The sequence below is a fragment of the Orcinus orca genome, chromosome 18 (genome assembly GCF_937001465.1).
Source record: "Orcinus orca chromosome 18, mOrcOrc1.1, whole genome shotgun sequence".
NCBI classification, from domain to species: Eukaryota; Metazoa; Chordata; class Mammalia; order Artiodactyla; family Delphinidae; genus Orcinus; species Orcinus orca.
In genome coordinates, this window is record NC_064576.1 from 73,818,157 (window position 1) to 73,842,015 (window position 23,859).

Below are 23,859 nucleotides of genomic sequence, written 5' to 3' on the forward strand. Positions count from 1 at the left end.
AATCTTTGCCCAACACTATGCACCTGTAACCTCAGGCAAGTTACTTGTGCCTCAGCTTCCTTTCATATAAAATGAGCAAAACAAAACTTATTCCAAGTTTTTTACGAGTACATTATGTAAAGTGCTTAGAATGCCACATAACATATTAGATGCTATATAAATACTTACCCGGTTTAAATAAAAAAGGTATTCCAGTTTTTAATACTTTTCTGAGTCCTGCTGCACGAAAGGTCTGAACAACTCAGAACTAACATGTAACTCACAAAGGACCAGGAAGGGGCTTTAAACCATGTATATTTAAACAGCAGGCTTCAAAGGTAAGTTCTTGATTCTCAAAACACAGCTACTTAATTTATGATGCAATTATGAGCATCAACTTTTCCTGAGCTTAATTATAACATATAACTTTCATTCATTTTAAATCCTTTGTTCATAGGAATTGAGACTATTTGCAAACTAGTACAAATATTTTATAAGTAATATCTAGCAGTTTATTAATCAATGGAGTATACTGCACAACAAACTACCTCACATCTTTCAGGAATAAAACCCACTAAATTTGAAAAGTAAAAAGATGTCACCCACTGAATTCGGACACAATTAAAATGTGCTTTAAATATTTGTTTGGGGAAGGGGGTCACACACTTCTACTCAATTAAGAGAAACATGTACACAGTCCAGGTCTTTTATTTTCTTTACACCCATCATGCCATGAATTCATAGGGAATGGGCTCCAACAGTTCAGGCTCCTTTCCATTGGTTCTCACGAAGTGTGCTTCTCTGGGTGGAGCAGGCTATTAAAAAAAGGCGAGGGAATAATTATGAAAAGTACTGTAACTCAATTTCAAAGTGCTCCCGGAACTAATAATGTACGTAATACCAAGACACCCTGCCAAGCACTCACCTGGCGCTTCAGTTGAACCCAAGTACCTTTCTCTTTGGCTTCCTTCTTTTTCTGATCATTTTCCTTCACCCGTTTCAGGAAGCTATCCCGGCTCTTAGAGTGCTTAATATGCTCGATACGCACATTAATTCTCTTGGCAAGAATCTTGCCCCTGGAGAGAGAAGAAACTCTTAAGTGCATCAAAAACACAGCTAAAATTCAGAGAATTCTTTCGACAGTTTCATTTATTAATTAAACCATGAATATTTTTTTACCCACAGATAGGATAAATCAACAAGGTGATGGCAAATTTATAATCATTTATTAAATCTTACTGAATAGGGCCTTGAGGCAAACATCCCCACTTTTTTGTTTGTTTGTTTTTTGCAGTACGCGGGCCTCTCACCGCTGCGGCCTCTCCCACTGCGGAGCACAGGCTCCGGACGCGCAAGCCCAGCGACCATGGCTCACGGGCCCAGCCGCTTCGCGGCACGTGGGATCCTCCCGGACCGGGCATGAACCCACGCCCCCTGCATCGGCAGGTGGACTCCCAACCACTGTGCCACCAGGGAAGCCGAAACATCCCCACTTTTAAGCTCTCTTCTGATGAGGTGACAGACTCTAAAATACCAAATAATTTAAGCAAAACCAGACCACTAATAAAATTTACAACTTATTAAACTTTTTACACTGTGAAAACCAGAACGGCTTAGCTAACAAACCTCACAAGACTTTCCAGCAAGTTTATTACAATTTGTTTCCTCTGACAGGTTACAAGACAAACACCCAGTTTGCTTGAGTTTTAAAAGGGTATTTCCTTTGCCCCACTTGAATGACCAATAAAGACATAAGTCCAACTGGCAAAGTGAAAGGGGGGTGTGAGGGAATACTAAGTAGGCACAAAGAACTATGACATTACTTACTTAACTTGTTTGTTTACAATGATGCCAACAGCATGCTGGGTAACATTGTAGACTCTCCCAGTTTTGCCATGGTAACATTTGTGGGGCATTCCTTTTTGAACAGTGCCCATTCCCTGTTAAGAAAGGAGATAAACGTTATGCCAGCAATGTCCCCCTCCATTTAAATCCAAAGTAACTAAGATATTCCAAGATTTTTTCTTCTTTAGATGGCAACTCAAGAGCTTTCAGAGCCGGTGAAATGTCATTTTCACGTTGCTTTTAGCAATCAAAGAGACAATCATCATTAAGCTCTAGAGTGCCAGGACACGTTTAAATAGAAATCCACAGGATTTCCCCCCCTTAATTTTTCCACTAGCTGTTAAAAACAAGTAATGAGAAAATTCTTAGACTCAAGAATAGCACTTTTAAACTCTTGTTTATTAAAGTAAAATTAAAATAGCCATTCTAGGGACTTCCCTGGTGGCACAGTGGTTATGAATCCGCCTGCCAATGCAGGGGACATGGGTTCGAGCCCTGGTCCGGGAAGATCCCACATGCCACAGAGCAACTAAGCCCGTGTGCCACAACTACTGAAGCCTGCCCACCTAGAGCCCAAGCTCTGCAACAAGAGCAGCCACTGCAATAAGAAGCCCACGCACTGCAATGAAGACTTGACAACAAAGACCCAATGCAGCCCCAAAAAATAAATTTATTACAAAAATAAAAATGTAACATAAAATAGATACTCTATACTCTCATGAGCTTTTTCAGGAAATGGATTTTCCCCTGATTAGGAAGATAAAAAGATGCAATACACCCTATTCAGATTTTAATAATAAACACAACTTTTCTAACTTCTAATGTTACTCTGTAGTTATTTCCCCAATTTTATAATTTACCTTGATATCTACAATATCACCTTTCTTGTAGATTCGCATGTATGTGGCCAAAGGAACAACTCCTGCAAAAAACCCAAAAAACCCCAATACAGTCAATATCAAGATTAAAAAGTCAAGAGTAAGAGAAATATATAAGCTTACTAGCTTTCAACACACACTACTTTTTGGCAGTTACGTGTACTTTAAAATCTTGCTAGTCGACAATTTAAGAACCACTATATAAAATTCATGCTTTTTATTTATTACAAATAAGTTAGGTAAATGCTGATTAATTAATGCCATTTATTAAGAACACATTATATGAACGACAACACATAGGTAATAAAACACAAATGTACGCCACGCTTGCTCCCAAGGAGGGTGGATCTACTCACCATGTTTTCTAAAAGGCCTAGAGAACATGTAGCGGGTGCCCCTCCTCTTTCCCTTTGTGTTGGTCATTTTGGCGAATTACTGAAACCAGAAAGTATCAAAGAGTCAAATACAACTGCAAAATTGACATTTGCCCCTTTAACCAAAAAATGTGTAATTACAAATGCACTAAGTTCAGTAGCAACACGAGAATTAGGCAACTATCTAAAAAGCTGGTTCACAAATCAATAGCTCTTATAATGGTAAGAAACAGTAATTTTACCAAGATTTCTGCCAAAACTGCCTAAAACTCCTAAGAAGCAGAACTGGATTTTAGAACCCAAACCAGGATTTTCCCTATTAGAATGTAACAACACAACAGGACTTCTGCCACACTACAACTGTAGAACCCAGCTTAGACTGCCAAGAACACTGGAATTACCAACTAGAAGGCAGTTTATTGTTGCAAAGCACGACAAAACTCAGTCTTGCATTTATACATAATGGATTAAACCCCTTTTCTTATCAACCTACGGATTTCTTTAATACCGCGTCTATTAACTGTCAAAAATCTCTAACTTACTTCATATACCTAATTACTCAGTTGTTTACCAGAAAATGTGAGGTAGAAGGCTTTACAATCACTGACCTGATTTTGACATAGGTTTTGCCACCTACCTGCTGGGAGACCACATTTAAAACCCTGATCCTCATATGTAAAAGAGTCTTAATACTTTTATAATCAACTAAGGTAATGCCTACAAAACATTGAGCAATTCCTAGCACATGCAAAGCGCTTACTAGTAAACAGTACTTTATCATTGCCTAAGAACTCACGTATAGGCTACTGAGTTGAACCTTTCACTTTGTTTCCCAAAAGGTCAAAATAATGGTTTTAATTGCCTCAGATCATCCAAGGGCAGAACTACCATTGCCCACTACTCCTACCACAAGGCAAAATACACCAAAGACCAGCTTAGGTTGTCGACAACGTTCTAATGTAAGTCAACCTCTCAATTTATTACATCTTAACCGTAAAGAAAAGTGACTCCTAAGTACCTTTTTCATATAACCTGTGTGGCAAGGAGACCGAAGAATGTTCCAGCTAACCCACCAAAGCCAAATCACTGTTACAACGAATGCACACTTCACTTTAAATGGTGAGAAGAATCTATCAAGTACAAGTACTGTTTTAATTCTCATGGCTACATTTGCATTAAGTTCATATAAACTCCCCTTAAGTTCATAAACAAGGAGACATGCTCTGCAGGTCAACTCACTTCATGGAGACACAAAGTGACAAAATCAGTAATAAGTCCTTTCGTTTTTTAAAAAAATAAATTTATTTTTTAAATTTTTGGCCACGTTGGGTCTTCGTTGTCGTGCACCGGCTCTCTCTAATTACAGCGAGTGGGGGCTTTTCTCATTGCGGAGCACGGGCTCTAGGTGCGCGGGCTTCAATAAGTTGCGGCTCGTGGGTTCTAGAGCGCAGGCTCAGTAGTTGTGGCACACGGGCTCAGTAGCTGTGGCTCATAGGCTCTAGAGGGCAGGCTCAGTAGTTGTGGTGCACGGGTTTGCTTGCTCTGCGGCATGTGGGATCTTCCCGGACCAGAGCTCCAACCCGTGTCGCCCGCACTGGCAAGCGGATTCTTAACCACTGCACCACCAGGGAAGCCCTGGAAGTCCCTTCTGACTCCAGAGCCCACGCTCCTTCCACTAGACCCATTTTTCCAAGTTCGAAATCCATCAGGACTCAATACACATATAATCGAGTGAGTTTTTAAAAACAATACTTAACGTCCCAAGCAATGACAATTTAAAGTCTATAAATACTACCAAAAATGGGACCCATTACAGGGGCGCAACCCACTGTTTCCTCAACTCTGGCAGCTGGCTGCTACAAACTAGACACAGATGCAAAACTAAGACTAAGGGGTTATTCAGTTAACTTTCCCCCTAAACACCTAAATCAGACACAACTATTCAGGAATCCCTTCGCTTAACACTTGCTGCCCTGGCATGAACAAAACAATACCCGTGGCAAACAAAGTATTTTCCCTTTCTCCAATTGCGGTCCCGGGCCAGAATTAAAGAGAACCGGAAATCTCCCACGTCAACGACGAATGGGCTGGGCTTCTTCATCCAGGGCGACTCAGGGGCACCTCTGCAGTTCTCCGACCACGATACCCGACTTTCTCACACACACCCAGGTCTCAGGGGAGATTAAAACCGGCGCCTGGTTCTCAACCCGCTCCTACTGCCCCGAAGCCCCTACCCCAGGGCATTACAGTTTAGGTCCTACAACAGGGGTTACGATGCCACACTGAAGGCGTCGGAAAAGCAAGCGGCCACGCGGCGCCAGAGCCGATCCGAGAAAGCCCAGGACAGGCGGGCTGAAGCCGTGGGGCCGCTGGAAGGACGAATTCCTTTCCCGATGGACCAGAATCGCCTCACCCCGGTGCCTCGGCCTCGTTTTTCCAGAGCCTGTCCCCCCGCAAACCCACGGCATCGCAGCCTGGTCCCCGGCCCCGCGCCCGCCGCGCCGAGTCTGGACGGACACAGCCCCACCGCCCAGGCCAGCGGGTCCCAGGCTGGCTAGATGATCTCCCTAGGGCTCCAATGCACGGCCTCAGCGGCCACAGGGTTGGAACTCACGCCTGAAGAACAGGGGGAGGGACAAGAGGCTCCGGGAGCCACGCGCATACTGTACCTGGAAGATGGCGGTTCCGGCCGAAAAGAAGGAGGCGGCGCCGCGCGCGCGCCTTACAAGGGCCTACGGGCTGCCCGCGGCGCTGCCTGAGAAAACGCCGGCCTACAGCCACTCTTTCCTGGGTAAGGGTGTCGTCTCTGAGAACCAGAAGAACCTGTGAGGATATTTTCCTTTCTTGCGAAAAAGAGGTAACCGACCGACACAAGCTGACACTTGGATCTTGCCAGACAGCCCGGAAAGGGGCCTTCAAGGGCGTCAAACAGGCGCAGACGTCGCGAGCGTGATGACGACCGTGATGACGTCATCCCTTGCGTCAGACACCACGCGCGAAATGGGCGTGTGCTTGCGTCCTCGGGCGTCTGAGACGTCTGGTGTTATGTTGTCTGAGTTCTTTTCTGTGCTCCGAACTGCAGTTTGTGGGGATGGTTACGTGGACACAAAAGCAAAATTATGGTGAAGAAAGCATGTTGTACGGTTTATATGTCTTTCAAACGTTTTTCCCCTCAATGCGTCGAAACACTACGCATCTGCTGGTAGGTACGTACCCCTGTTACAACCACTTTGCGAAGCAATTTGGCAAAATCTAGTGAAACCGAAAATATGCAAATACCAAATTCCAGCATTCCGCTCCTAACTGCTTATCTTATGGGAACTTTGCTATGTAGACAAGGATATCCACAACAGCACTAGGAATAGAAGCAAAAAGTTGGAAACGTCCACCGATAAGAGCATAAACCCGTTATGGGGTATTCATACGGTGGAATATTATATGCCAGTAAGTCAAGACTGAGCCCGCAAATGTGATGAAGCAAAAAGAGGGACATGTGGAACATACATAATAGGACAATTTATACACGTACAATTTTGAAACATGCAAAACAATACTATATATTGCTTAGGCATATATGCATATGTAGTGAAAGTCAAGAAATACAAGGGGATGAAAATCAAATTTAGAAAAGTGGTCTTGTCTGGTAGGAAGGGGACTGTAAAGAAAGGGGTATACAGGAGGCTTTAACTATTTTGACTAATTTTAAGCTGGTTATTGAATACATGGGAAGTGATTGTTTATTCATCACTATACTTTTTAATAAATATTTTCTAAACAATTTATTTTTAATCAATATTAATAGTTTTTAAAGGGTAGTTTTAGATTTAGCAAAAAAATTTTTTAGAAAAATGGTACAGAGAATTCCCGTATACTTGGCACCCAGTTTACCCTTTTGTGAACATCTTAACATTAGTATGCTACAGTTTCAATTAGTGACACAATATTGTACATTTTTTAAAATTAATTAATTTATTTTTGGCTGTGTTGAGTCTTCATTGCTGCACCCGGGTTTTCTGTAGTTACGGCGAGTGGGGACTACTCTTCGTTGTGGTGCTCGGGCTTTTCATTGCGGCAGCTTCTCTTGTTGCAGAGCACAGGCTGTAGGCATGCGGGCTTCAGTAGTTGCAGCACACGGGCTCAGTAGTTGTGGCTCATGGGCTCTAGAGTGCAGGCTCAGTAGTCATGGCGCACAGGCTTAGTTGCTCCGTGGCATGTGGGATCTTCCTGGACCAGGCTCGAACCAGTATCCCCTGCATTGGCAGGAGGATTCTTAACCACTGTGCCACCAGGGACATCCCATCTGGATGATTTTTGACTAATGTAAATATGTAGCCTTGGAACCAATATCCCCAATCAAGATCCAGAATATTGCCATTCCCATTAACAATTCCCTGTGCTTTGTTCCAGCTGATCCCCTCCCCAACTAGAACAATCCAACACTCTGATTTCTATAACCATAGATTAGTTTCGCCTATTCTTAAATTTCATATAAATGGTACTGTACAGTATGTGCACTTTTTGTCTGGCTCTTTTTTTTTCAGCTTAGTGTTTTTAAGATTCAATCATGTTGTTGCTTGTACCAGTAGTTTATTTTATTTTTTATTGATAAGTAGTATTCTACTATATGAATTTACCACCATTTATTTATACATTCTCGTCTTGATGGAAATTTGGTTTTTTCCTCTCAGTTTTATGCTACTATGAAAAAAGCTGCCATAAATATTTTTGTGAATATGTTTTCAGTTCTTCTGGGTGATACCTAGAGCATTGCTTGATCATAAGGTATTTCTAACTTCATAGAAAATTGCCAAATGGTTTTCCAAAGTGAACCTCTATTTTTATTTATTTACCATTTGCCTCTGAAGAGAGTAAGGCATTTATTTTTATTACAGGCTTTTAAAGTAGGTTTGTGTCATTAGTTCTATCATACAGATCTGAAAACCAAAGTGGTTTCCTAAGTGTCTAAAGGTCAATTTACCTCCAGTTTGAGATCATTAATGTAAAAAAGAATAAGAAAAGGATTGAAACTTAAAGAAATGTGAAGTACATTAAATGTAGAAAGTAGGAAAATTCATTCAATATTTATAAGCATCTAGATTAAATAAGGTACTGAAGTGCATAATGAGACTATAAAAATGAATAAAACATGATCCTGGCCCTCAAGGACTCCACAGAGAGCTTGGTGGAAGAGGAAGATGCTAGACTACTGTAAGTGGAAAAGCAGACGACATGGAGTTGAGCAGTGTGGGTGTTCTGTGGATGACCCACTGCGCCTAGATTAGAGGAGGGCATGGGAGAGAAGAATCCCTGGATGAACAACGAAGCTTCACAGAGGAGGTTGAACTTGATGAAGGAGTCACACTTTGACCAGAGAACAAGTAGTAAGGGTATTTTAGGCAGAAAGTATTTTTGCATATGTAAAGGCGTACAGATGGATAACAACTTTAAAAACTCAGAGAAACGAAAGCCATCCAATAGCCTTAGAAAATAAGGTCAACAAATGAACAGGAATGTGACATTAAAATGAAGCCGATTTATGATTTTGCACCAGGCTTGAGTAAACTACTAAGAGAAACCCATAACTTTCGGTCATATAAGTAAGTCCACATCTCTATTTCCACTTTTGTATTTTTCTCTGTAGAAGCAGATTAACAAAGTATACGTTTTGTTTTATTTTGGTTTTCAGGAGACATTGGCGTTTTAACTCCAGCGGGGCAAATTTTCTAAGCTAGGAGGAAACATGGATCTGTCCTCTTATGTGTGAGGCTCTAGTTGGAAACTCTGAGTATCAGTCAACTCCATCGGATTTGCCCTTTGTCTTGGTGTATTGGCAGAAGGACAATTTCAAATAAGAACCAGTTAGGATTTTCTAGTGTAGAAAATATATAGTGAAAACAAGACAAAAACACAACCCTCAGAATGGGAGAAAATATTTGCAAATGAAGCAACTGGCAAAGGATTAATCTCCAAAATTTACAAGCAGCTTATGCAGCTCAATATCAAAAAAACAAACAACCCAATCCAAAAATGGGCAGAAGACCTAAATAGACATTTCTCCAAAGAAGATATACAGATTGCCAACAAACACATGAAAGGATGCTCAACATCACTAATCATTAGAGAAATGCAAATCAAAACTACAATGAGGTATCACCTCACACCAGTCAGAATGGCCATCATCAAAAAATCTACAAACAATAAATGCTGGAGAGGGTGTGGAGAAAAGGGAACCCTCTTGCATTGTTGGTGGGAATGTAAATTGATACAACCACTATGGAGAACAGTATGGAGGTTCCTTAAAAAGCTAAAAGTAGAACTACCATACGACCCAGCAATCCCACTCCTGGGCCTGTACCCTGATAAAACCATAATTCAAAAAGAGTCATGTACCACAGTGTTCATTGCAGCTCTATTTACAATAGCCAGGACATGGAAGCAACCTAAGTGTCCATCGACAGATGAATGGATGAGAAGATGTGGCACATATGTACAATGGAATATTACTCAGCCATAAAAAGAAACGAAATTGAGTTATTTGTAGTGAGGTGGATGGACCTAGAGTCTGTCATACAGAGTGAAGTAAATCAGAAAGAGAAAAACAAATACCGTATGCTAACACATATATACGGAATCTAAAAAAAAAATGGTTATGAAGAACCTAGGGGCAGGACCGGAATAAAGACACAGACGTAGAGAATGTATTTGAGGACACGGGGAGTAGGAAGGGTAAGCTGGGACGAAGTGAGAGAGAGGCATGGACATATATACACTACCAAATGTAAGATAGATAGCTAATGGGAAGCAGCCACATAGCACAGGGAGATCAGCTTGGTGCTTTGTGTCTACCTAGAGGGGTGGGATAGAGAGGGTGGGAGGGAGACGCAAGAGGGAGGGGATATGGGGATGTATGTATATGTATAGCTGATTCACTTTGTTATAAAGCAGAAAGTAACACACCATTGTAAAGCAATTATACTCCAATAAAGATGTTAAAAAAAGAAAAAAAATACATTAGACCCTTGGCATGTAGACTCAATCCTAAGCAAAAATAGCTGAAGTTTGGGTGAGTTCAGAAATTAAATTGTTGTAGAAAAAAAAAAACCCAGAAAGTATATAATGAGAATTTTGTCTCCAGGAAAATGTCACTGTAATGATAGCCAAAGTAATGAGGCAGAAATATTATGAATAATTGAAAAACATATGGTGAAGAATAATTACACAAAATAATCTTTTTTCAATGAAAATTTTCATTTGAGATCTTGAGAAGCAGAAAAAAGTGAAGAGAAACTTCTTTTTAAATCAAGTAAGACAAAGACTGTACCCTTCCAGAACTTGATTCTCTACATGAAAACAGGCATAAACAAGCTTGTGACCATGTGATTAGACATTCAAACTGAATCTCAACCCCATAACTCAGATCCTCATTATCTGCATCCAGATTTTTCTGTTCTCAAATCCTGTTTCTTGCTCCAGCTTCTAAAATATCTTCAACTGCCCTAGACTTTAAGGCCAGAGCAACATGAGGAAGAACCTAATCAAATATCAGGAGTATTCAGACAGAAAAAGTATTGAAGTGAGAGTAGGGAAAGACATTGCAGTGATTTATGGAGACCTAGTTATGTTTAGACAGTAAGGCACAACTTGGAAATGTGTGACAGACAAATTTCACGTCTTTTGTTAACCCTGTTTGATTGATAATATGGCTATCTGGACCTGAGTTGAGAAATTTGTTTTTTTAATGACCTTATTCAGTGCCCCATCAATAAACAGAATATCAAGTTTTCATTTCACTTAAAATTTCAAGAATCTAAGTTGAAAATCAACTGATCATCTATCTTTCAAGGTCCAAGCGTCATTCATATGGAAAATTAGAACTCACTGGTTCAAAGACAAAAGACTTGTCTTAAAAAGGCTCAAAAGATTTCTTGGGTAATAGACAGTCTTACAAAATACATTTTATTTTTTTTAACATCTTTATTAGAGTATAATTGCTTTACAGTGGTGTGTTACTTTCTGCTGTATACCAAAGTGAATCAGCTATACATATACATATATCCCCATATCCCCTCCCTCTTGCGTCTCCCTCCCACCCTCCCTATCCCACCCCTCTAGGTAGACACAAAGCACGGAGCTGATCTCCCTGTGCTATGCGGCTGCTTCCCACTAGCTAGCTATTTTACAACAAAATACGTTTTGATGAGCGAAGTGTAAATGACTCAGCACAGTGGATTAAGTTATCCTTAAATTTGTTTTACTTATTATTTATTTATTTAAAAAATTTTCCACTTTGACTCCCTTCACCCATTTCTCCCCCCCTTCACCCCTCCCCCCGCTTCGGCAACCACCAGTCTGTTCTCTATATCTAAGACCTTGGTCTTTGGTTTTTTTAGATTCCATGTATAAGAGGAGATCAGACAGTGTCTGTCTTTCTCTGTCTGACTTGTTTCACTTAGCTTAATGCCCTTAAGGTGCATCCACGTTGTCACAAGTGGCAAGATCTCTTTCTTTTTTATGGCTGAGTAATGCTGCACTACATATGTATATTTATATATATGTGTGTCTGTGTGTGCCTCTGTGTGTGTGTGTGTGTGTGTGTGGACAAAAAAACCCTAAAGATCCATCAGAAAAACTGTTAGAACTATTAAATGAATTCAGTAAAGTTGCAGGGTACAAAATCAGTATATAAAAATCCGTTACATTTCTATACACTAACAACTATCAGAAAGAGAAATTAAGGAAACAATCCCATTTATAATTGCATCAAAAAGAATAAGATACTTAGGAATAAATTTAAACAAGGAAGTGAAAACCTGTGTACTGAAAACTATAAGACATTAAGGAAAGAAATTGAAGACACAAATAAGTGGAAAGATATTCTGTGCTCATGGATTGGAATGAAATAAATACTGATAAAATGTCCATACTATTCAAAGCAATCTGTAGATTCAATGCAATTCCTACCAAATTGCAATGGCAACTGCTGAATTGTCTTGAACTGAAGTTCTTGGATTTTTAAAAAAGTAAATTTATTTATTTATTTATTTTTGGCTGCGTTGGGTCTTTGTTGCTCCATGTGGGCCTTCTCAAGTTGTGGCGAGCAGGGGCTACTTTTCATTGCGGTGCGTGGGCTTCTCATTGCAGTGGCTTCTCTTGTTGCGGAACATGGGCTTTAGGTGCGCAGGCTTCAGTAGTTGTGGTGCATGGGCTCAGTGGTTGTGGCTCGTGGGCTCTAGAGCGCAGGCTCAGTAGTTGTGGTTCATGGGCTTAGTTGCTCCGCGGCATGTGGGATCTCCCCGGACCAGAGATCAAACCCATGTCCCCTGCATTGGCAGGTGAATTCTTAACCACTGCGCCACCATGGAAGTTCAAGTTCTTGGATTTTTAATTTATCCTGTAATTAGACTAATTTTGCTTCACTGTTATTCTCTCACGTCCTTATATTTCCAGTGAAACTGCTTATTAGGTCAGATTTGTGGGAAAATCAGATAGGTATGGAACTCACACTTGATTATGCTTGTTAAAATTTCTCTTGGAGACACTTTAAAAAGAAATCCACAGACGTTTTCTCAAAATAGTCTTTCTGGCTGTCAAATGGAATAGGTGAGCAATTAGGCCTCTGTCCTCTGATTAGATTCAGAATTTTCTGCTGACTAGCACAGTGTCCTGTCTCTACCTTCTGCTGTCATTCAGGTACTTGGCTGTACTCTGATGGAATGAAGAAGAATCTGTGGTTGAAATATTTTGACTACAGTACTTGCTGACAAAAGACTAAAACCTTTTTAGCCATTAGAAAAATTACTCTGGCTACAGTTTCATAGATGCCAGGAATTTTTGAAATAGACTTTTTTTGGAAAAACGATAATAACTTTAACCATTATAATGAACCACAATGACATCAATATGCTTCTGCAAAGTAACTGATACAAGATGCTTTTGAAAAGTTTTAGCACCGGGACTTGTAGCTGAAGCAAAAAGTGTTACGTGAATAATCTTCGTCAGACATTGTTTTAATGCTGCTAATTTTCGCAAAGCTTTCACATTTTGTAAATACAATTCCATTGCCAATTATTTTCTTCAAACTAGTTTTCACGAATCTGTGATACTTAAAAGTTGGTTTCTGTAGTATTTGAAAGCTGATTTACATGCATGAAATTGGTAAGGTTCAATTTAAATCATTTGCTAGAATTCTATTTAATTTTAGTTGATCTAGGAGAAGATATTTGAAACTGGAGGATAAACTGGATAAGGAATTTCTGGGGTTAGTGGTCTGATTTCTTTGGCACAATGGATTTCAGAAAATTTAAATGTAAGCGTCATAAAGGTAAGGACTTAGTCACTATAGGCATACTACTTCGTATCCAGTGCTTAGCAAGTAGTAAATGCTCAAAAAATATTTGGAAATAGAGATGGAAAAGATGGAAATGGATGGAAGCAACATGATGGCCCCGTTGGATTTTAATAGTATTAATGGAGTTTTAAGAAAACTCGTTCACAGTTGCAGAGTCTTATAGTAACAGAATGAATTGGGGTTTAGGGTCCACTTGAGATTGATAATGAATCCAACTTAGTCTGCTGCCCAGCTGACTGGTTTCCTCAGTAGTACTCAGGGCATTCATTCATTCATGGAGCATGCATTCACTGAGCACCTATTATGTGACAGGCACTGATCTAACGCTGGAGACACAGAGGAATAAAACAGACAAAAATCCCTGTGCTCTTGAAGTTTACATTCTAGTGGTGAAAGACAGATCATAAATAATATACCATTTACATGATTATGTTATGATATACACACTATGACAGATGTAGACAAGTGCTATGGAGGAAAAAAAAAGCAGGAAAGGGGAATGATGAGACATCACTATTTAAAATAGGGTGATCAGAGAAGACCTCACTGAGAAGGAGCAAAGAGCTGAAGAAAGTGACGAAGGAAGCCATGCAGATGCCTGAGAGAAGAGCATTTCAAGCAAAGAGAGCAGCAAGTGCAAAGATCCTGTGGACAAAGTATCTGTGGATGTCAGTGTCCGACATGCTTAAGCAATGCTGGAGGTGGGGTGTTGGCAATGGGCTGGACCAAAGAGGAGGGGAGATGGCATGGAATGTGGTGAGAGGTAGTGGGGGACCTCTAGGTGTTGTATGTACTTTGGTTTGAACTCTGAGTGAGGTAGGTGGGAAGGCATTAGAGAATTTTGAAGAGGAGTGACATCTAACTTTTATAAAAGATTACCCTGAGGTTAGTGTTAAGATTAAACAGAAGGTAACTGAAGGTAGAAATATAAAATTCAAAACTAAAAGGTAGAGACTTCAATACCCCATCTCAATAATGGATAGCACAATCAGACAGAAAATTAGCAAGACTATATCAGCCAGCTAGACCTGACTGACATCTGTAGAATATTCAAACAGCAATAGCCGAATAGACATCTCAAGTGCACATGGAACATTCTCCAGGATAGAACATATAGTAGGCCATAAAACAACTCTCAAAAAATTCAAAATAATTGAAATCATATAAAGTATGTTCTCAAACCACAATGGAAACATAAGGGAAAAATTTGGAAATCACAAATGTGTGGAAATTAAGTGATACACTGTAAGTTACTAATGGATCAAAGAAGAAATCATAATAGAAATTAGAAAATACTTTGAGGGACTTCTCTGGTGGTCCAGTGGTTAAGACTCCACGCTCCCAGTGCAGAGGGCTGGGGTTCGATCCCTGGTCAGGGAACTAGATCCCGCATGCTGCAACTAAAGATCCCACATGCTGCAACAAAGATCCCACATGCTGCAACTAAGACCCGGTGCAGCCAAATAAATAAATAAATATGTTTTTTTAAAAAAGAAAATACTTTGAGATGAATGAAAATGAAATATACCAAAATTTATGGGATGCAATGAGAGCAGTACTTCAGGAAAATTTAAGGTACAAATTTTTTTCAATTGAGGTATAATTGCCATATAACATTATATTAGTTTCAGGTGTATAACGTAATGATTTGATATTTGTATATATTGCAAAATGATCACCACGATGTCTAGTTAACATATTTTGGAATAAATCTACTTAAGTGCAAGACTAAAAAATTTAAAATTACAAAGTATTGTTGAAAGTAATTAAAGAAGACCTAAATATATGGAAAAACATCCTGTGTTCTTAGATTAAGAAAGACTTAATATTGTTTAAAAGGCAAAATATATTTGGTTTACGTATTCAGTGCAAACCCTATAAAAATATTTGCTGGCCTTTTATTGGAGGATAGAAATTGACAAGCTAAAATTCTCATGGAAATGCAAAGGACTCAGAATAGGCACAATGATCTTGAAAAAGAAGAATAAAGTCTGAGGACCTACACTTCCCCATTTCAAAATTTAAAACAAAGCTACAGTAATCAAGACAGTGTGATACTGGCAAAAGGATAAACTATAGATGAATAGAATAGAATTAAGAAGCCCCAAATAAACCCTTACATTTATGGTCAATTGATTTTTGGCAAAACTACCAAGAAAACACAATGGAGAAGAAGGAGTCTTCAAAAATGGTTCTGGGATAGTTGAACATCCACATATGCAAAAAAATGAATTTATATCTCAACCTCATACCATATGCAAAAGTTAACTCACAATGGATCACAGACCTAAATGTAAGAGCTAAAACTGTAAACTTTAGAACAAAACAAGGTCTTCGTGACCCTGGTTTTGGCAATGATTTCCTAGATACAACACCAAAAGCACAGAGGTAAAACAAAATATAATGAATTAGACTTTTCAAAATTAAAAATTTGCATTTCAAAAAACACTTTCCAGAATGTGAAAAAACCTGAGAATGGGAGAAATATTTGCAACTCATATATTCAATAAGGGACTCATATCTAGAATATAAAACTGTAACAACTCAATAATAAAACGACCCAATTTATTTCAAATGGGCAAAGGGTTTGAATAGACATTTCTAAAAAGAAGATATACAAATGGCCAATAAGCACATAAAAAGAAGCTTAATATTAATAGTAACTAAGGAAGTGCAAATAAAAACCACAATGTGATACTGCTTTATACCTACTGTAGTGGTTATAATTAAAAAGTCAGATATTAACAAGTGTTGACAAGGATGTGGAAAAGTGTGGAGAAATACATTGCTGATGATAATCTAAAATAGTGAATGCACTTTGGAAAACAGTTTGGCAGTTCCTCAAAATTGAAATCTCCAGCTATTATTGTAGCACTGTTTATTTCTCCATTTAATTTCGTCCGTTTTAGCTTCATGTATTTTGGAGTTCTTTTATTAGGTGCTTCATATACTTTGGAGCTATTTTATTAGGTCTTTTATTAGGTTTTATATTTGGAGTTCTTTTACTGGGAACTCATTTATTAGATATAATTGTTATAGCTTCTTGATGGATCGACCCTTTTATCAATATAGAGTATGTTTCTTTGTCTCTTGTAGCAATTTATTTTCTAAAAGTCTACTTTGTCTTATATTAGTATAGCTACCCAGCTGTCCTTTGTTTACTATTTACATGGAATTTTCTCCCATCTTTTCACTTTCAACCCATTTATGCCTTTGGATCTAAAGTGAGTCTCTTGTAGACAGTTTATAGTTGGATCATGTTTTTAAATCTATTATGGCAATCTCTACCTTCTCATCAGAGAGTTTAATACATTTTCATTTAATGTAATTAAGGAAGGACTTTGGTCATTTTGCCATTTGCTTTCTATACATCTTATATAATTTTTGTTCCTCAATGCTTCATTCCCACCTCCTTTTGTGTTTAATTTTTTTTATTATACTGTTTTGATTCTCTTCTTATTTCTTTTACTCATTTTTTTTAGTTATTTTCCTAGTGCTTCTCCTGTGTATTACAATTAACATTGTTATTTATAACAATCTAGTTTGCATTTACACCAAGTTACTTTCAATTGTGTCCAAAAGTTTGCTCCTATGTAATTCCATATATGTTGTTATGTACCCCATTTTATGTTGTTATTGTCACAAATTACATCATTCTACATTGTGTGCTAATTTACATAGATATTTAGTTGTTGTTTATGCATTTGTCTTTTAAATAATGTAGAAAAAAACAAGGAGTTACAAACCAAAAATACAATAATGCTGGCTTTTGTATTTTTCTATGTAGTTGCCTTTACTGCTCTTCTTTATTTCTTTGTAAGGCTTCAAGTTACCATATATTGTCCTTTCACTTCAGCCTGAAGGATTCACTTTAGCATTTCTTTTAGGGCTGCTCTATTACTGACAAATTCCCTCAGTTTTTGTTTTTCTGGGAGTGTCTTAATTTCTACTTCATTTTTGAAGAATGGTTTTGCCAGATATAGAATTCTTGGTTGATAGTTTTTCTCTTTCCATGCAGGCATATCTCAGAGATATTGCGGGTTCAGTTCCAGACCACTGCAATAAAGGTAATATCACAATAAAGTGAGTTATAGGAATTTTTTGTTTTCCCAGTGCGTATAAACTTATGTTTATACTATACTGTCGTCAATTAAGTATACAATAGCATTATGTCTAAAAAAACAATGTATATGCCTTAATTAAAAAAAAACCTTATTGCTAAAAAATGCTAACCATGATCTGAGGCTTCAGCGAGTCATAATCTTTTTGCAATAGTAACATCAAAGATCCCTGATCACAGATAACCATAACAAATATATTAATAATGAAAAAGCTTGAAATATTGTGAGAATTACCAAAATGTGACACAGAGACATGAAATGAGCAAATGCTGTTGGAGAATGGCGCCAATAGACTTGCTCAACAGGAGGTTGCCATGAACTTTCAATTTGTAAAAAAAATGCAGTATCTGCCAAGCACAATAAAGTGAAGAGCAATAAAACGAGGTCTGCCTGCATTTTAAATGTAATCCACTGCCTCTGGCCTCCATCGTTTCTCATGAGAAATCAGTTGTTCGTTTTACTGGGAATCATTTGTACAGGATGAGTTGTCTTTCTCTTGCTGCTTTCAAGGTTCTCTCTTTGTCTTAGGCTTTTGCCAGGTTGATTATACGTGTTTTAGTGTGAATCTCTTTGAGTTTATATTACTTGGAGTTCACTGAGCTTGGGTGTGTAGATTCATGTCTTTCGCCAAATTTGGGCTGTCTTGGCCATTATTTCTTCAAACATTCTTTCTGCCCTTTTCTCTGGGGCTTCTGTTAAGTGTAAGTTGGTGTTTTGGATCATGTCCCACAGACCTGTTAGGCTCTGTTTATTTTTTCCATTTTTTTTCCTTCTCCTCCTGAAACTGGATAATCTTATATTCACAGATTCTTTCCTCTCACTGCTGAAGGCTGGTTTTTCATTTTAGTGATTGTACTTTTCAACTCCAGAATTTTAAATTGATTCCTTTTTTTGTGATTTCTGTCTCTTTATTGATATTCTCAATTTGGTGAGACATCATCCTCCTAGTTTCCCTTAGTTGTTTTTCAATGGTTTTCTTTAGCCTTTTGAACATATTTAAGATAGCTGATTTAAAGCTTTTTCTGACTCAGTGTCCAGTGACCAGAGTCCAATGGCTAGGCTTCCTCAAGGACGGTTAATTTTTCTTTTTCCTGTAAATGGGCCATACTTTCTTCTTTTTTTGCACACCTTGTAATTTTTTGTTGAAAATTTGACTTTTTTAATATTGTAATGTGGCAACTCTGGAAATTGCTTTTCCCCCCCTCCCCATGATTTGTTGTTGCTTGTTTTTAATTTTATTTTTCTTTTTATCAGTATTTTTTGTTGAAGTATAGTGGATTTACAATGTTATGTTAATTTCTGCTGTACAGCGAAGTGATTCAGTTATACACACACACACATATATATATATATATATACACATTCTTTTTCATATTCCTTTCCATGATGGTTTATCACAGGATATTGAATACAGTTCTCTGTGCTGTACACTAGGACCTTGTTGTTTATCCATTCTATATATACATATTGCTTGTTTTTTAAATGACTTTTCTGAACTAATTTTTAAAGCATATTCTCTGTAACGTGTGGCCACTGAAGCCCTTTCCCACTAGGGGTCAGATAGTGGTTTGGCAGAGATTTCCTTAAATGCCTGGAACCAGAAAAACCAAAAACAAGGCACTAAAGGCTCTTTTCGGTCTTTTCAGATGGGCTCTGTGTCGGGTGCTCCTTCAGTGGCCACCCGGGCCATGTACTTCCTGCTCACAAGGAGCCTGTAGCTCAGCCGGAGCTGAGAGCTTTGAGCCTTCTCAGGTCTGTTCTGAGCACGTGTCGAGACCAGGCCTCCATGTGGCCTTCCAGAGCCCTGGAATACATGGAAACTTTTCAAAGCCTTGATTCCCTGAAGTGTGCCCTTCTCAAGCCTCTTTTTTCCCAGGATTGTTGGTTTTTCTATTGCTTGACCTAATTGTTATCCTTTGTTGCACGTGGCAGCAGCTAATACATTTGTCTTTAAATGTTTTTGGCAAATGTCACCCAGGAAGCTGCCTTAACCCTGGGGAAGCTCCGGGCAAGCCCTTAAACAGATCTTTCAGGGAGCTACCACACAGGTCAAAATGCAGAACTACAATTCTTTGAGAGTAAGGTCAGTATTGGTTTCTCTGGTACCAGTAACCTGCACCAGGAAGTGGGCTTCTGTCCTCAAGTGTGTAGCTGTGTTGGGGAGTCAGGGTGGTGACAAGGCACGTTAAAATGCCACAGAGCTCTCTTACCAAAATTCAGCTTTTTTCTTCGTTAAGCTTTCCCCTTGTTGTTGTAAGTTTTAAGAATTAGATTCTAGAGTGCTGAAGAAGTTCATTGTGGTAATTTTTCCCAGCTTCTTCATTGCTGTTGTTGAGGGATGAAGTTTCAAGGTTCTCTACTCTGCTGTTTTCACTGATTTCTGCCCAAAGGAGAGAGTGGGTGAGGTGGGTGTGATACTACTGGTTCCAATAAAAGAGTGACATCCAGTCCAGATCCCTTCAGGTTTGGCTGGGAGTCCTCTGAGTTGGAAGGCACTGACTGGCCCCCTGTGTGGGGTCACCTTTGAGGTATGGAAGCAAATTCTGCCTCAGGTGCCTTCACTCTTCGGGCATGCAGACTGACAAAAGGCTTTTCATCTGCCTAGAAGGTTTTCAGTTTTCCTGGAATAAGTAAATCCAGGAAAACCTGGCACTGGGATACTTGGTGAAGGTCTTCACAGATTCCAAAGTTCAGCACTGGACACGGGCCCTGGGATGGTGAACTTTTATGTGACCTGGGAGAAGATCCAGAAAAGAATCAATCCGTCCTTTTACCTGGACTCTTTTGAAGACCCCTGTTTGACATCCTGCAAACATAACTCACGCCTCACCTGCCTCGGGCGTTTGGTAAGGGAGAATCAGGATGGGCTTTTCAGTTGTCCACGGTGTCTCGATATGCCTCAGACACAGAGCACCCAGATCAGCGCAGCCCCGGAGGCTGGCGGCTGAGATCAGAGCGCTGTGCCTGCGCTGAGCGCGCACCGCACGATGCTGAAATTCCGTCTGGATCCGGCCACCGCCGGCTCGCTCGGACTCTCTGCGACCTGTGGTGTGTCCTGCTGAGTCCGACGGAGAGTGCTGAGACGTTCCTTCCTCTCTGCTGCTTGTGTCCTGGGCTCCGCTTCAGCTCTGGCTGCCACGTTGGATGGAAACGGGGAGGAGGGTTGACATGGGGTGGCGTCTGCGTGGAGTCCGCCTGTTGTCAAGGGACATTCTCCGTGTCTTTAGAGCTTGAATTCTGGGTTGGGAGCCTCAGAAGAGGATAAAAAGTTGCCGTGATCCCAACCCAGGACCCATGAACCTTAAAATTTCAGAAGGCGAGCGTTTTCCTGGTTTTGACCCGAAAGCCATTTCCTTTTGGGATGCTTCTGATGGTTTCCATCTATACGCATTCAAAACTGTGTTTACCTCAGGGCCTTGGCATTAACCTTCTGTCCTAGGATCCCAGGACAGGGTGAGAATGTGGAACCCATGAAGATCCCTCCCAAGTGAGCTACAAATACTGCCGTTTGGCCACAGCCATCCCGAGAAAACATGTAAACTCTTCCTAAAATGAAAAGCAAATGGGAGAAAACTGTTGGCTTACGTGTGCCCAAACTCTTCTGTTATGGCAAGGGGTTTATAAGGTTGGGAATACTGAGCGGTTTTGTTTTGTTTTGTTTTTTCTCCCTGATAAGGAAGCCTTAGGATAGAAATGCTAAAATAAGTCATTAATTCCAAGTGGTAGGTTTTGCTTAGGATGGACCCGGAACAAACCCAAGAGGTACCATTACAAGTGTGGTTAGGTTTCCTCTTGTATGTTTCCGGGAAGACATGCCCATGAATTGCTGCTTCCAGACGAAACCAAGAGCCTGTTTCTGAACAATATCCAGGAGGATCTGTGTAAACCGTCAGTGAAAACGCTCCTAGTCAAAAGGAGAGATGTGTGGGTGAGCCATGAACAAAGAAACCTTATCCTGTTGAAAGCTTGGACTACCAAATGAGAAAGGGGACCAAAATGCAAACGAAGAATCCAACTGAACAAGGCAAAGGGGGCCTCAGAGTCAGAAGGTTCTTAAAAGGGAAGTGCTTGCAAAGAGAACAAGGAAGTCAAACTTCTGAGGGATTCACTCCTCGAACAGAGAACTGGACAGGTATGTAACCAAATAAACCACAGAGTTATCAAGGTTCCCAAGTTTACATTAGTCTGTTAGTGGTGGCTATAGACAACTCCCTCATGAGATTATAAAGACCAAATATATTCTCAGTCATCAACATAACAAAATCAGGCTTTAAACTGTTTTTGTTTGGAAATCCAGGTTTATAGGATTTTCAATATTTTCGTTTCTGGGAGGAAGATCTGAACCAGTTAGGATGACCCTGTAATGTTTGGTTTATCTCGGAGTGCAGAGTGCTTGACTTTTCTCCTGACTGCCGTCTGAAGTGCTCCATCGTGTTGGAAACAGAGCAACGTGTCAGCAGTGCTGGCCTCTGGCGGCCCTCCTTGGTCAAGTTCCTGCCGCTGAGGTATGGATTTGACTGCAGAGTTGGCTGTTGCTTTTAAATTCCGTATCTTTAATTGGTCATTTTGTGTTATTTGGCTAATTTACTTACATAGGAGTAACTAGTGTTCTTCTTTTTACAGAAAGTCCTTTTAATGGTTATCAAAATGCAGGGTACGGAGGCTTAAAAGTACACTTTGGTGGGGGGCGGGGGTGGCGTTGCTCGGTATTTAGCGTTATAATTTCCTTTTACGTTTACTGCCATTATCAGATCAATTAGGATTGGGAACTAAGGAACTAATTCACTCTACCAGGTTGGGCTGAAGTAATTATGACTGTAAGGCTCCCCAGGTTTTTCCTGATCCCGGCCTGCAAGGAGGTGACAGACTCATGTGTGTAAGGGGAGGATTTCATAAGCCACAGAGCAGACACCAGGCAATTTCTTCTGGGGGGAATTTGTGGGCATCATTTCTACATGTGAATCAGCCCATAAGAGTGGGCTTACGAAATGTAATTCCAGAAGGATTCAACACTTAAATGTGAAAGGTAAGACCTTGAAGCATTTAGAAACAGGAGACTATCTTTTCTTAACCTCTGTGTAAGAAAGAAGTACTTCAACAAGACACAGGAAGCTCTAATTGGAAAGATTGACTATGTTAATCTGTGTTAAAATTAAGAACTTCTGTTCATCAGCAGGCCAACAAGAAAGTGCAGAAACAATCTACAGACTGGGAGAATGTATTTGCAGACACATAGAGCTGAAGAAGAAAGTAGTATTCAGATTAATCGTATAAAACGAACAGAAAAAGACAAACAACCAATGGGAATACGGTCCAAACGCATGAAAACACATTTCACAGGAAGCAGAAACACAAATGGTGAGTAAACATACAAAAAGTTGCTCCCCTTGTTAGTAATTAAGGAAATGCAAAAAGAGACTGTAATGACATACCACATAAACCCCACTGGATTGGCTAAAACTAAGTCTTATAATCACAAGTCTCAAAGATCAGTAGAAACTCTTACACACTGCTGGTGGGATGATAATATACACAACCGCTTGGACACAATTTGAGAATACCTTGCTAGTTGAATGTTCACATTCCCTATAACTCAGCAGTTCTACTAGTATGTACCCTACAACCACTTCTGCACATGCACACAAGGAGCCATCCGTAAGGACATTCATAGCAAGACTGAAACGGTATTTCTACCTTCTTTCCTGCATGCATCGAATAGATGCAAAGTCTACCTCTCTGGGTGAAGTCACCTAGAATTTTAGTTATATGCATAACTCTTTAGGGAAGTGCTTAAAAATTAACAAAGAAGATTTTTGTAGAACTACTCACTCTTTTTTTATTCTGGATAATTTTAACCTATCATCAGATTCGCAAGTCACCTCTAATAAAATATAAACTGAAGATAGATTTTTTTTTCTTCGTTGTCTAAGCTTTTCAATTTTGTTCTCCTTTGCTATTGTCTAGTTCCAAAAGGAGCAGCTTAGGATGAAATTTGTGGGAAGGATGCTATTCAGAGTTTAATGTCATTATGTAGTAACCCAATGAAAATCCAGCATAAAGAATGTAGGTGTTTCTAGAAAATGCTAAAAATTATTTGAAAAATGAAGTCATAGACATAATTTCTCTAAAATGGAACATTCAATCATAGAGTTGGAGGTTGAATAAATGAATGGATGATTGAATGAAAGGTTGTTTCAAAATGCATCATTAATGAATTGGAAATAATCAACTGTGTCACTTGGTCCTAAAAACATTCCTCTAAGGAGCTATTAGCATCATATGGCAGACTTTAAAAAAAAAAAAAAAAAGAAAAA

At 39.4% G+C, this 23,859-nt stretch overlaps 1 protein-coding gene, 1 long non-coding RNA gene and 2 other non-coding genes across 9 annotated transcripts; 1 reads left to right on the forward strand and 3 right to left on the reverse strand.

Moving 5' to 3' along the window:
• Positions 1-468: 468 nt before the first annotated feature.
• Positions 469-5,777, reverse strand: RPL21 (ribosomal protein L21). 6 transcript variants are annotated; one of them, XM_004281773.4, is made up of 6 exons: positions 5,746-5,777; positions 3,059-3,137; positions 2,685-2,746; positions 1,807-1,919; positions 905-1,055; positions 469-794 (listed from the first exon to the last, which is right to left on the reverse strand). In XM_004281773.4, exons 2-6 carry the CDS (start codon positions 3,123-3,125, stop codon positions 705-707), a joined length of 483 nt encoding a protein of 160 aa, XP_004281821.1. In that variant the 5' UTR covers positions 3,126-3,137; positions 5,746-5,777; the 3' UTR covers positions 469-704. The 6 variants fall into 6 exon arrangements, with proteins under 6 accessions (XP_004281821.1, XP_033265229.1, XP_033265231.1 ...); XM_033409338.2 differs by lacking the exon at positions 5,746-5,777 and adding an exon at positions 5,691-5,708; XM_033409340.2 differs by lacking the exon at positions 5,746-5,777 and adding an exon at positions 5,490-5,507.
• Positions 1,636-1,762, reverse strand: LOC117197472 (small nucleolar RNA SNORA27). The gene has a single exon (XR_004478119.1). It is a non-coding gene; the product is annotated as a small nucleolar RNA SNORA27 (small nucleolar RNA).
• LOC117197471 (small nucleolar RNA SNORD102) lies at positions 2,026-2,096 on the reverse strand. The gene has a single exon (XR_004478118.1). It is a non-coding gene; the product is annotated as a small nucleolar RNA SNORD102 (small nucleolar RNA).
• Positions 5,778-5,860: 83 nt separating the features above from the next.
• LOC117197434 (uncharacterized) lies at positions 5,861-23,634 on the forward strand. Its single transcript, XR_004478064.2, has 5 exons — positions 5,861-6,282; positions 17,443-17,491; positions 21,934-22,050; positions 22,169-22,215; positions 22,719-23,634. It is a non-coding gene; the product is annotated as an uncharacterized LOC117197434 (long non-coding RNA).
• The last annotated feature ends 225 nt before the right edge of the window (positions 23,635-23,859 follow it).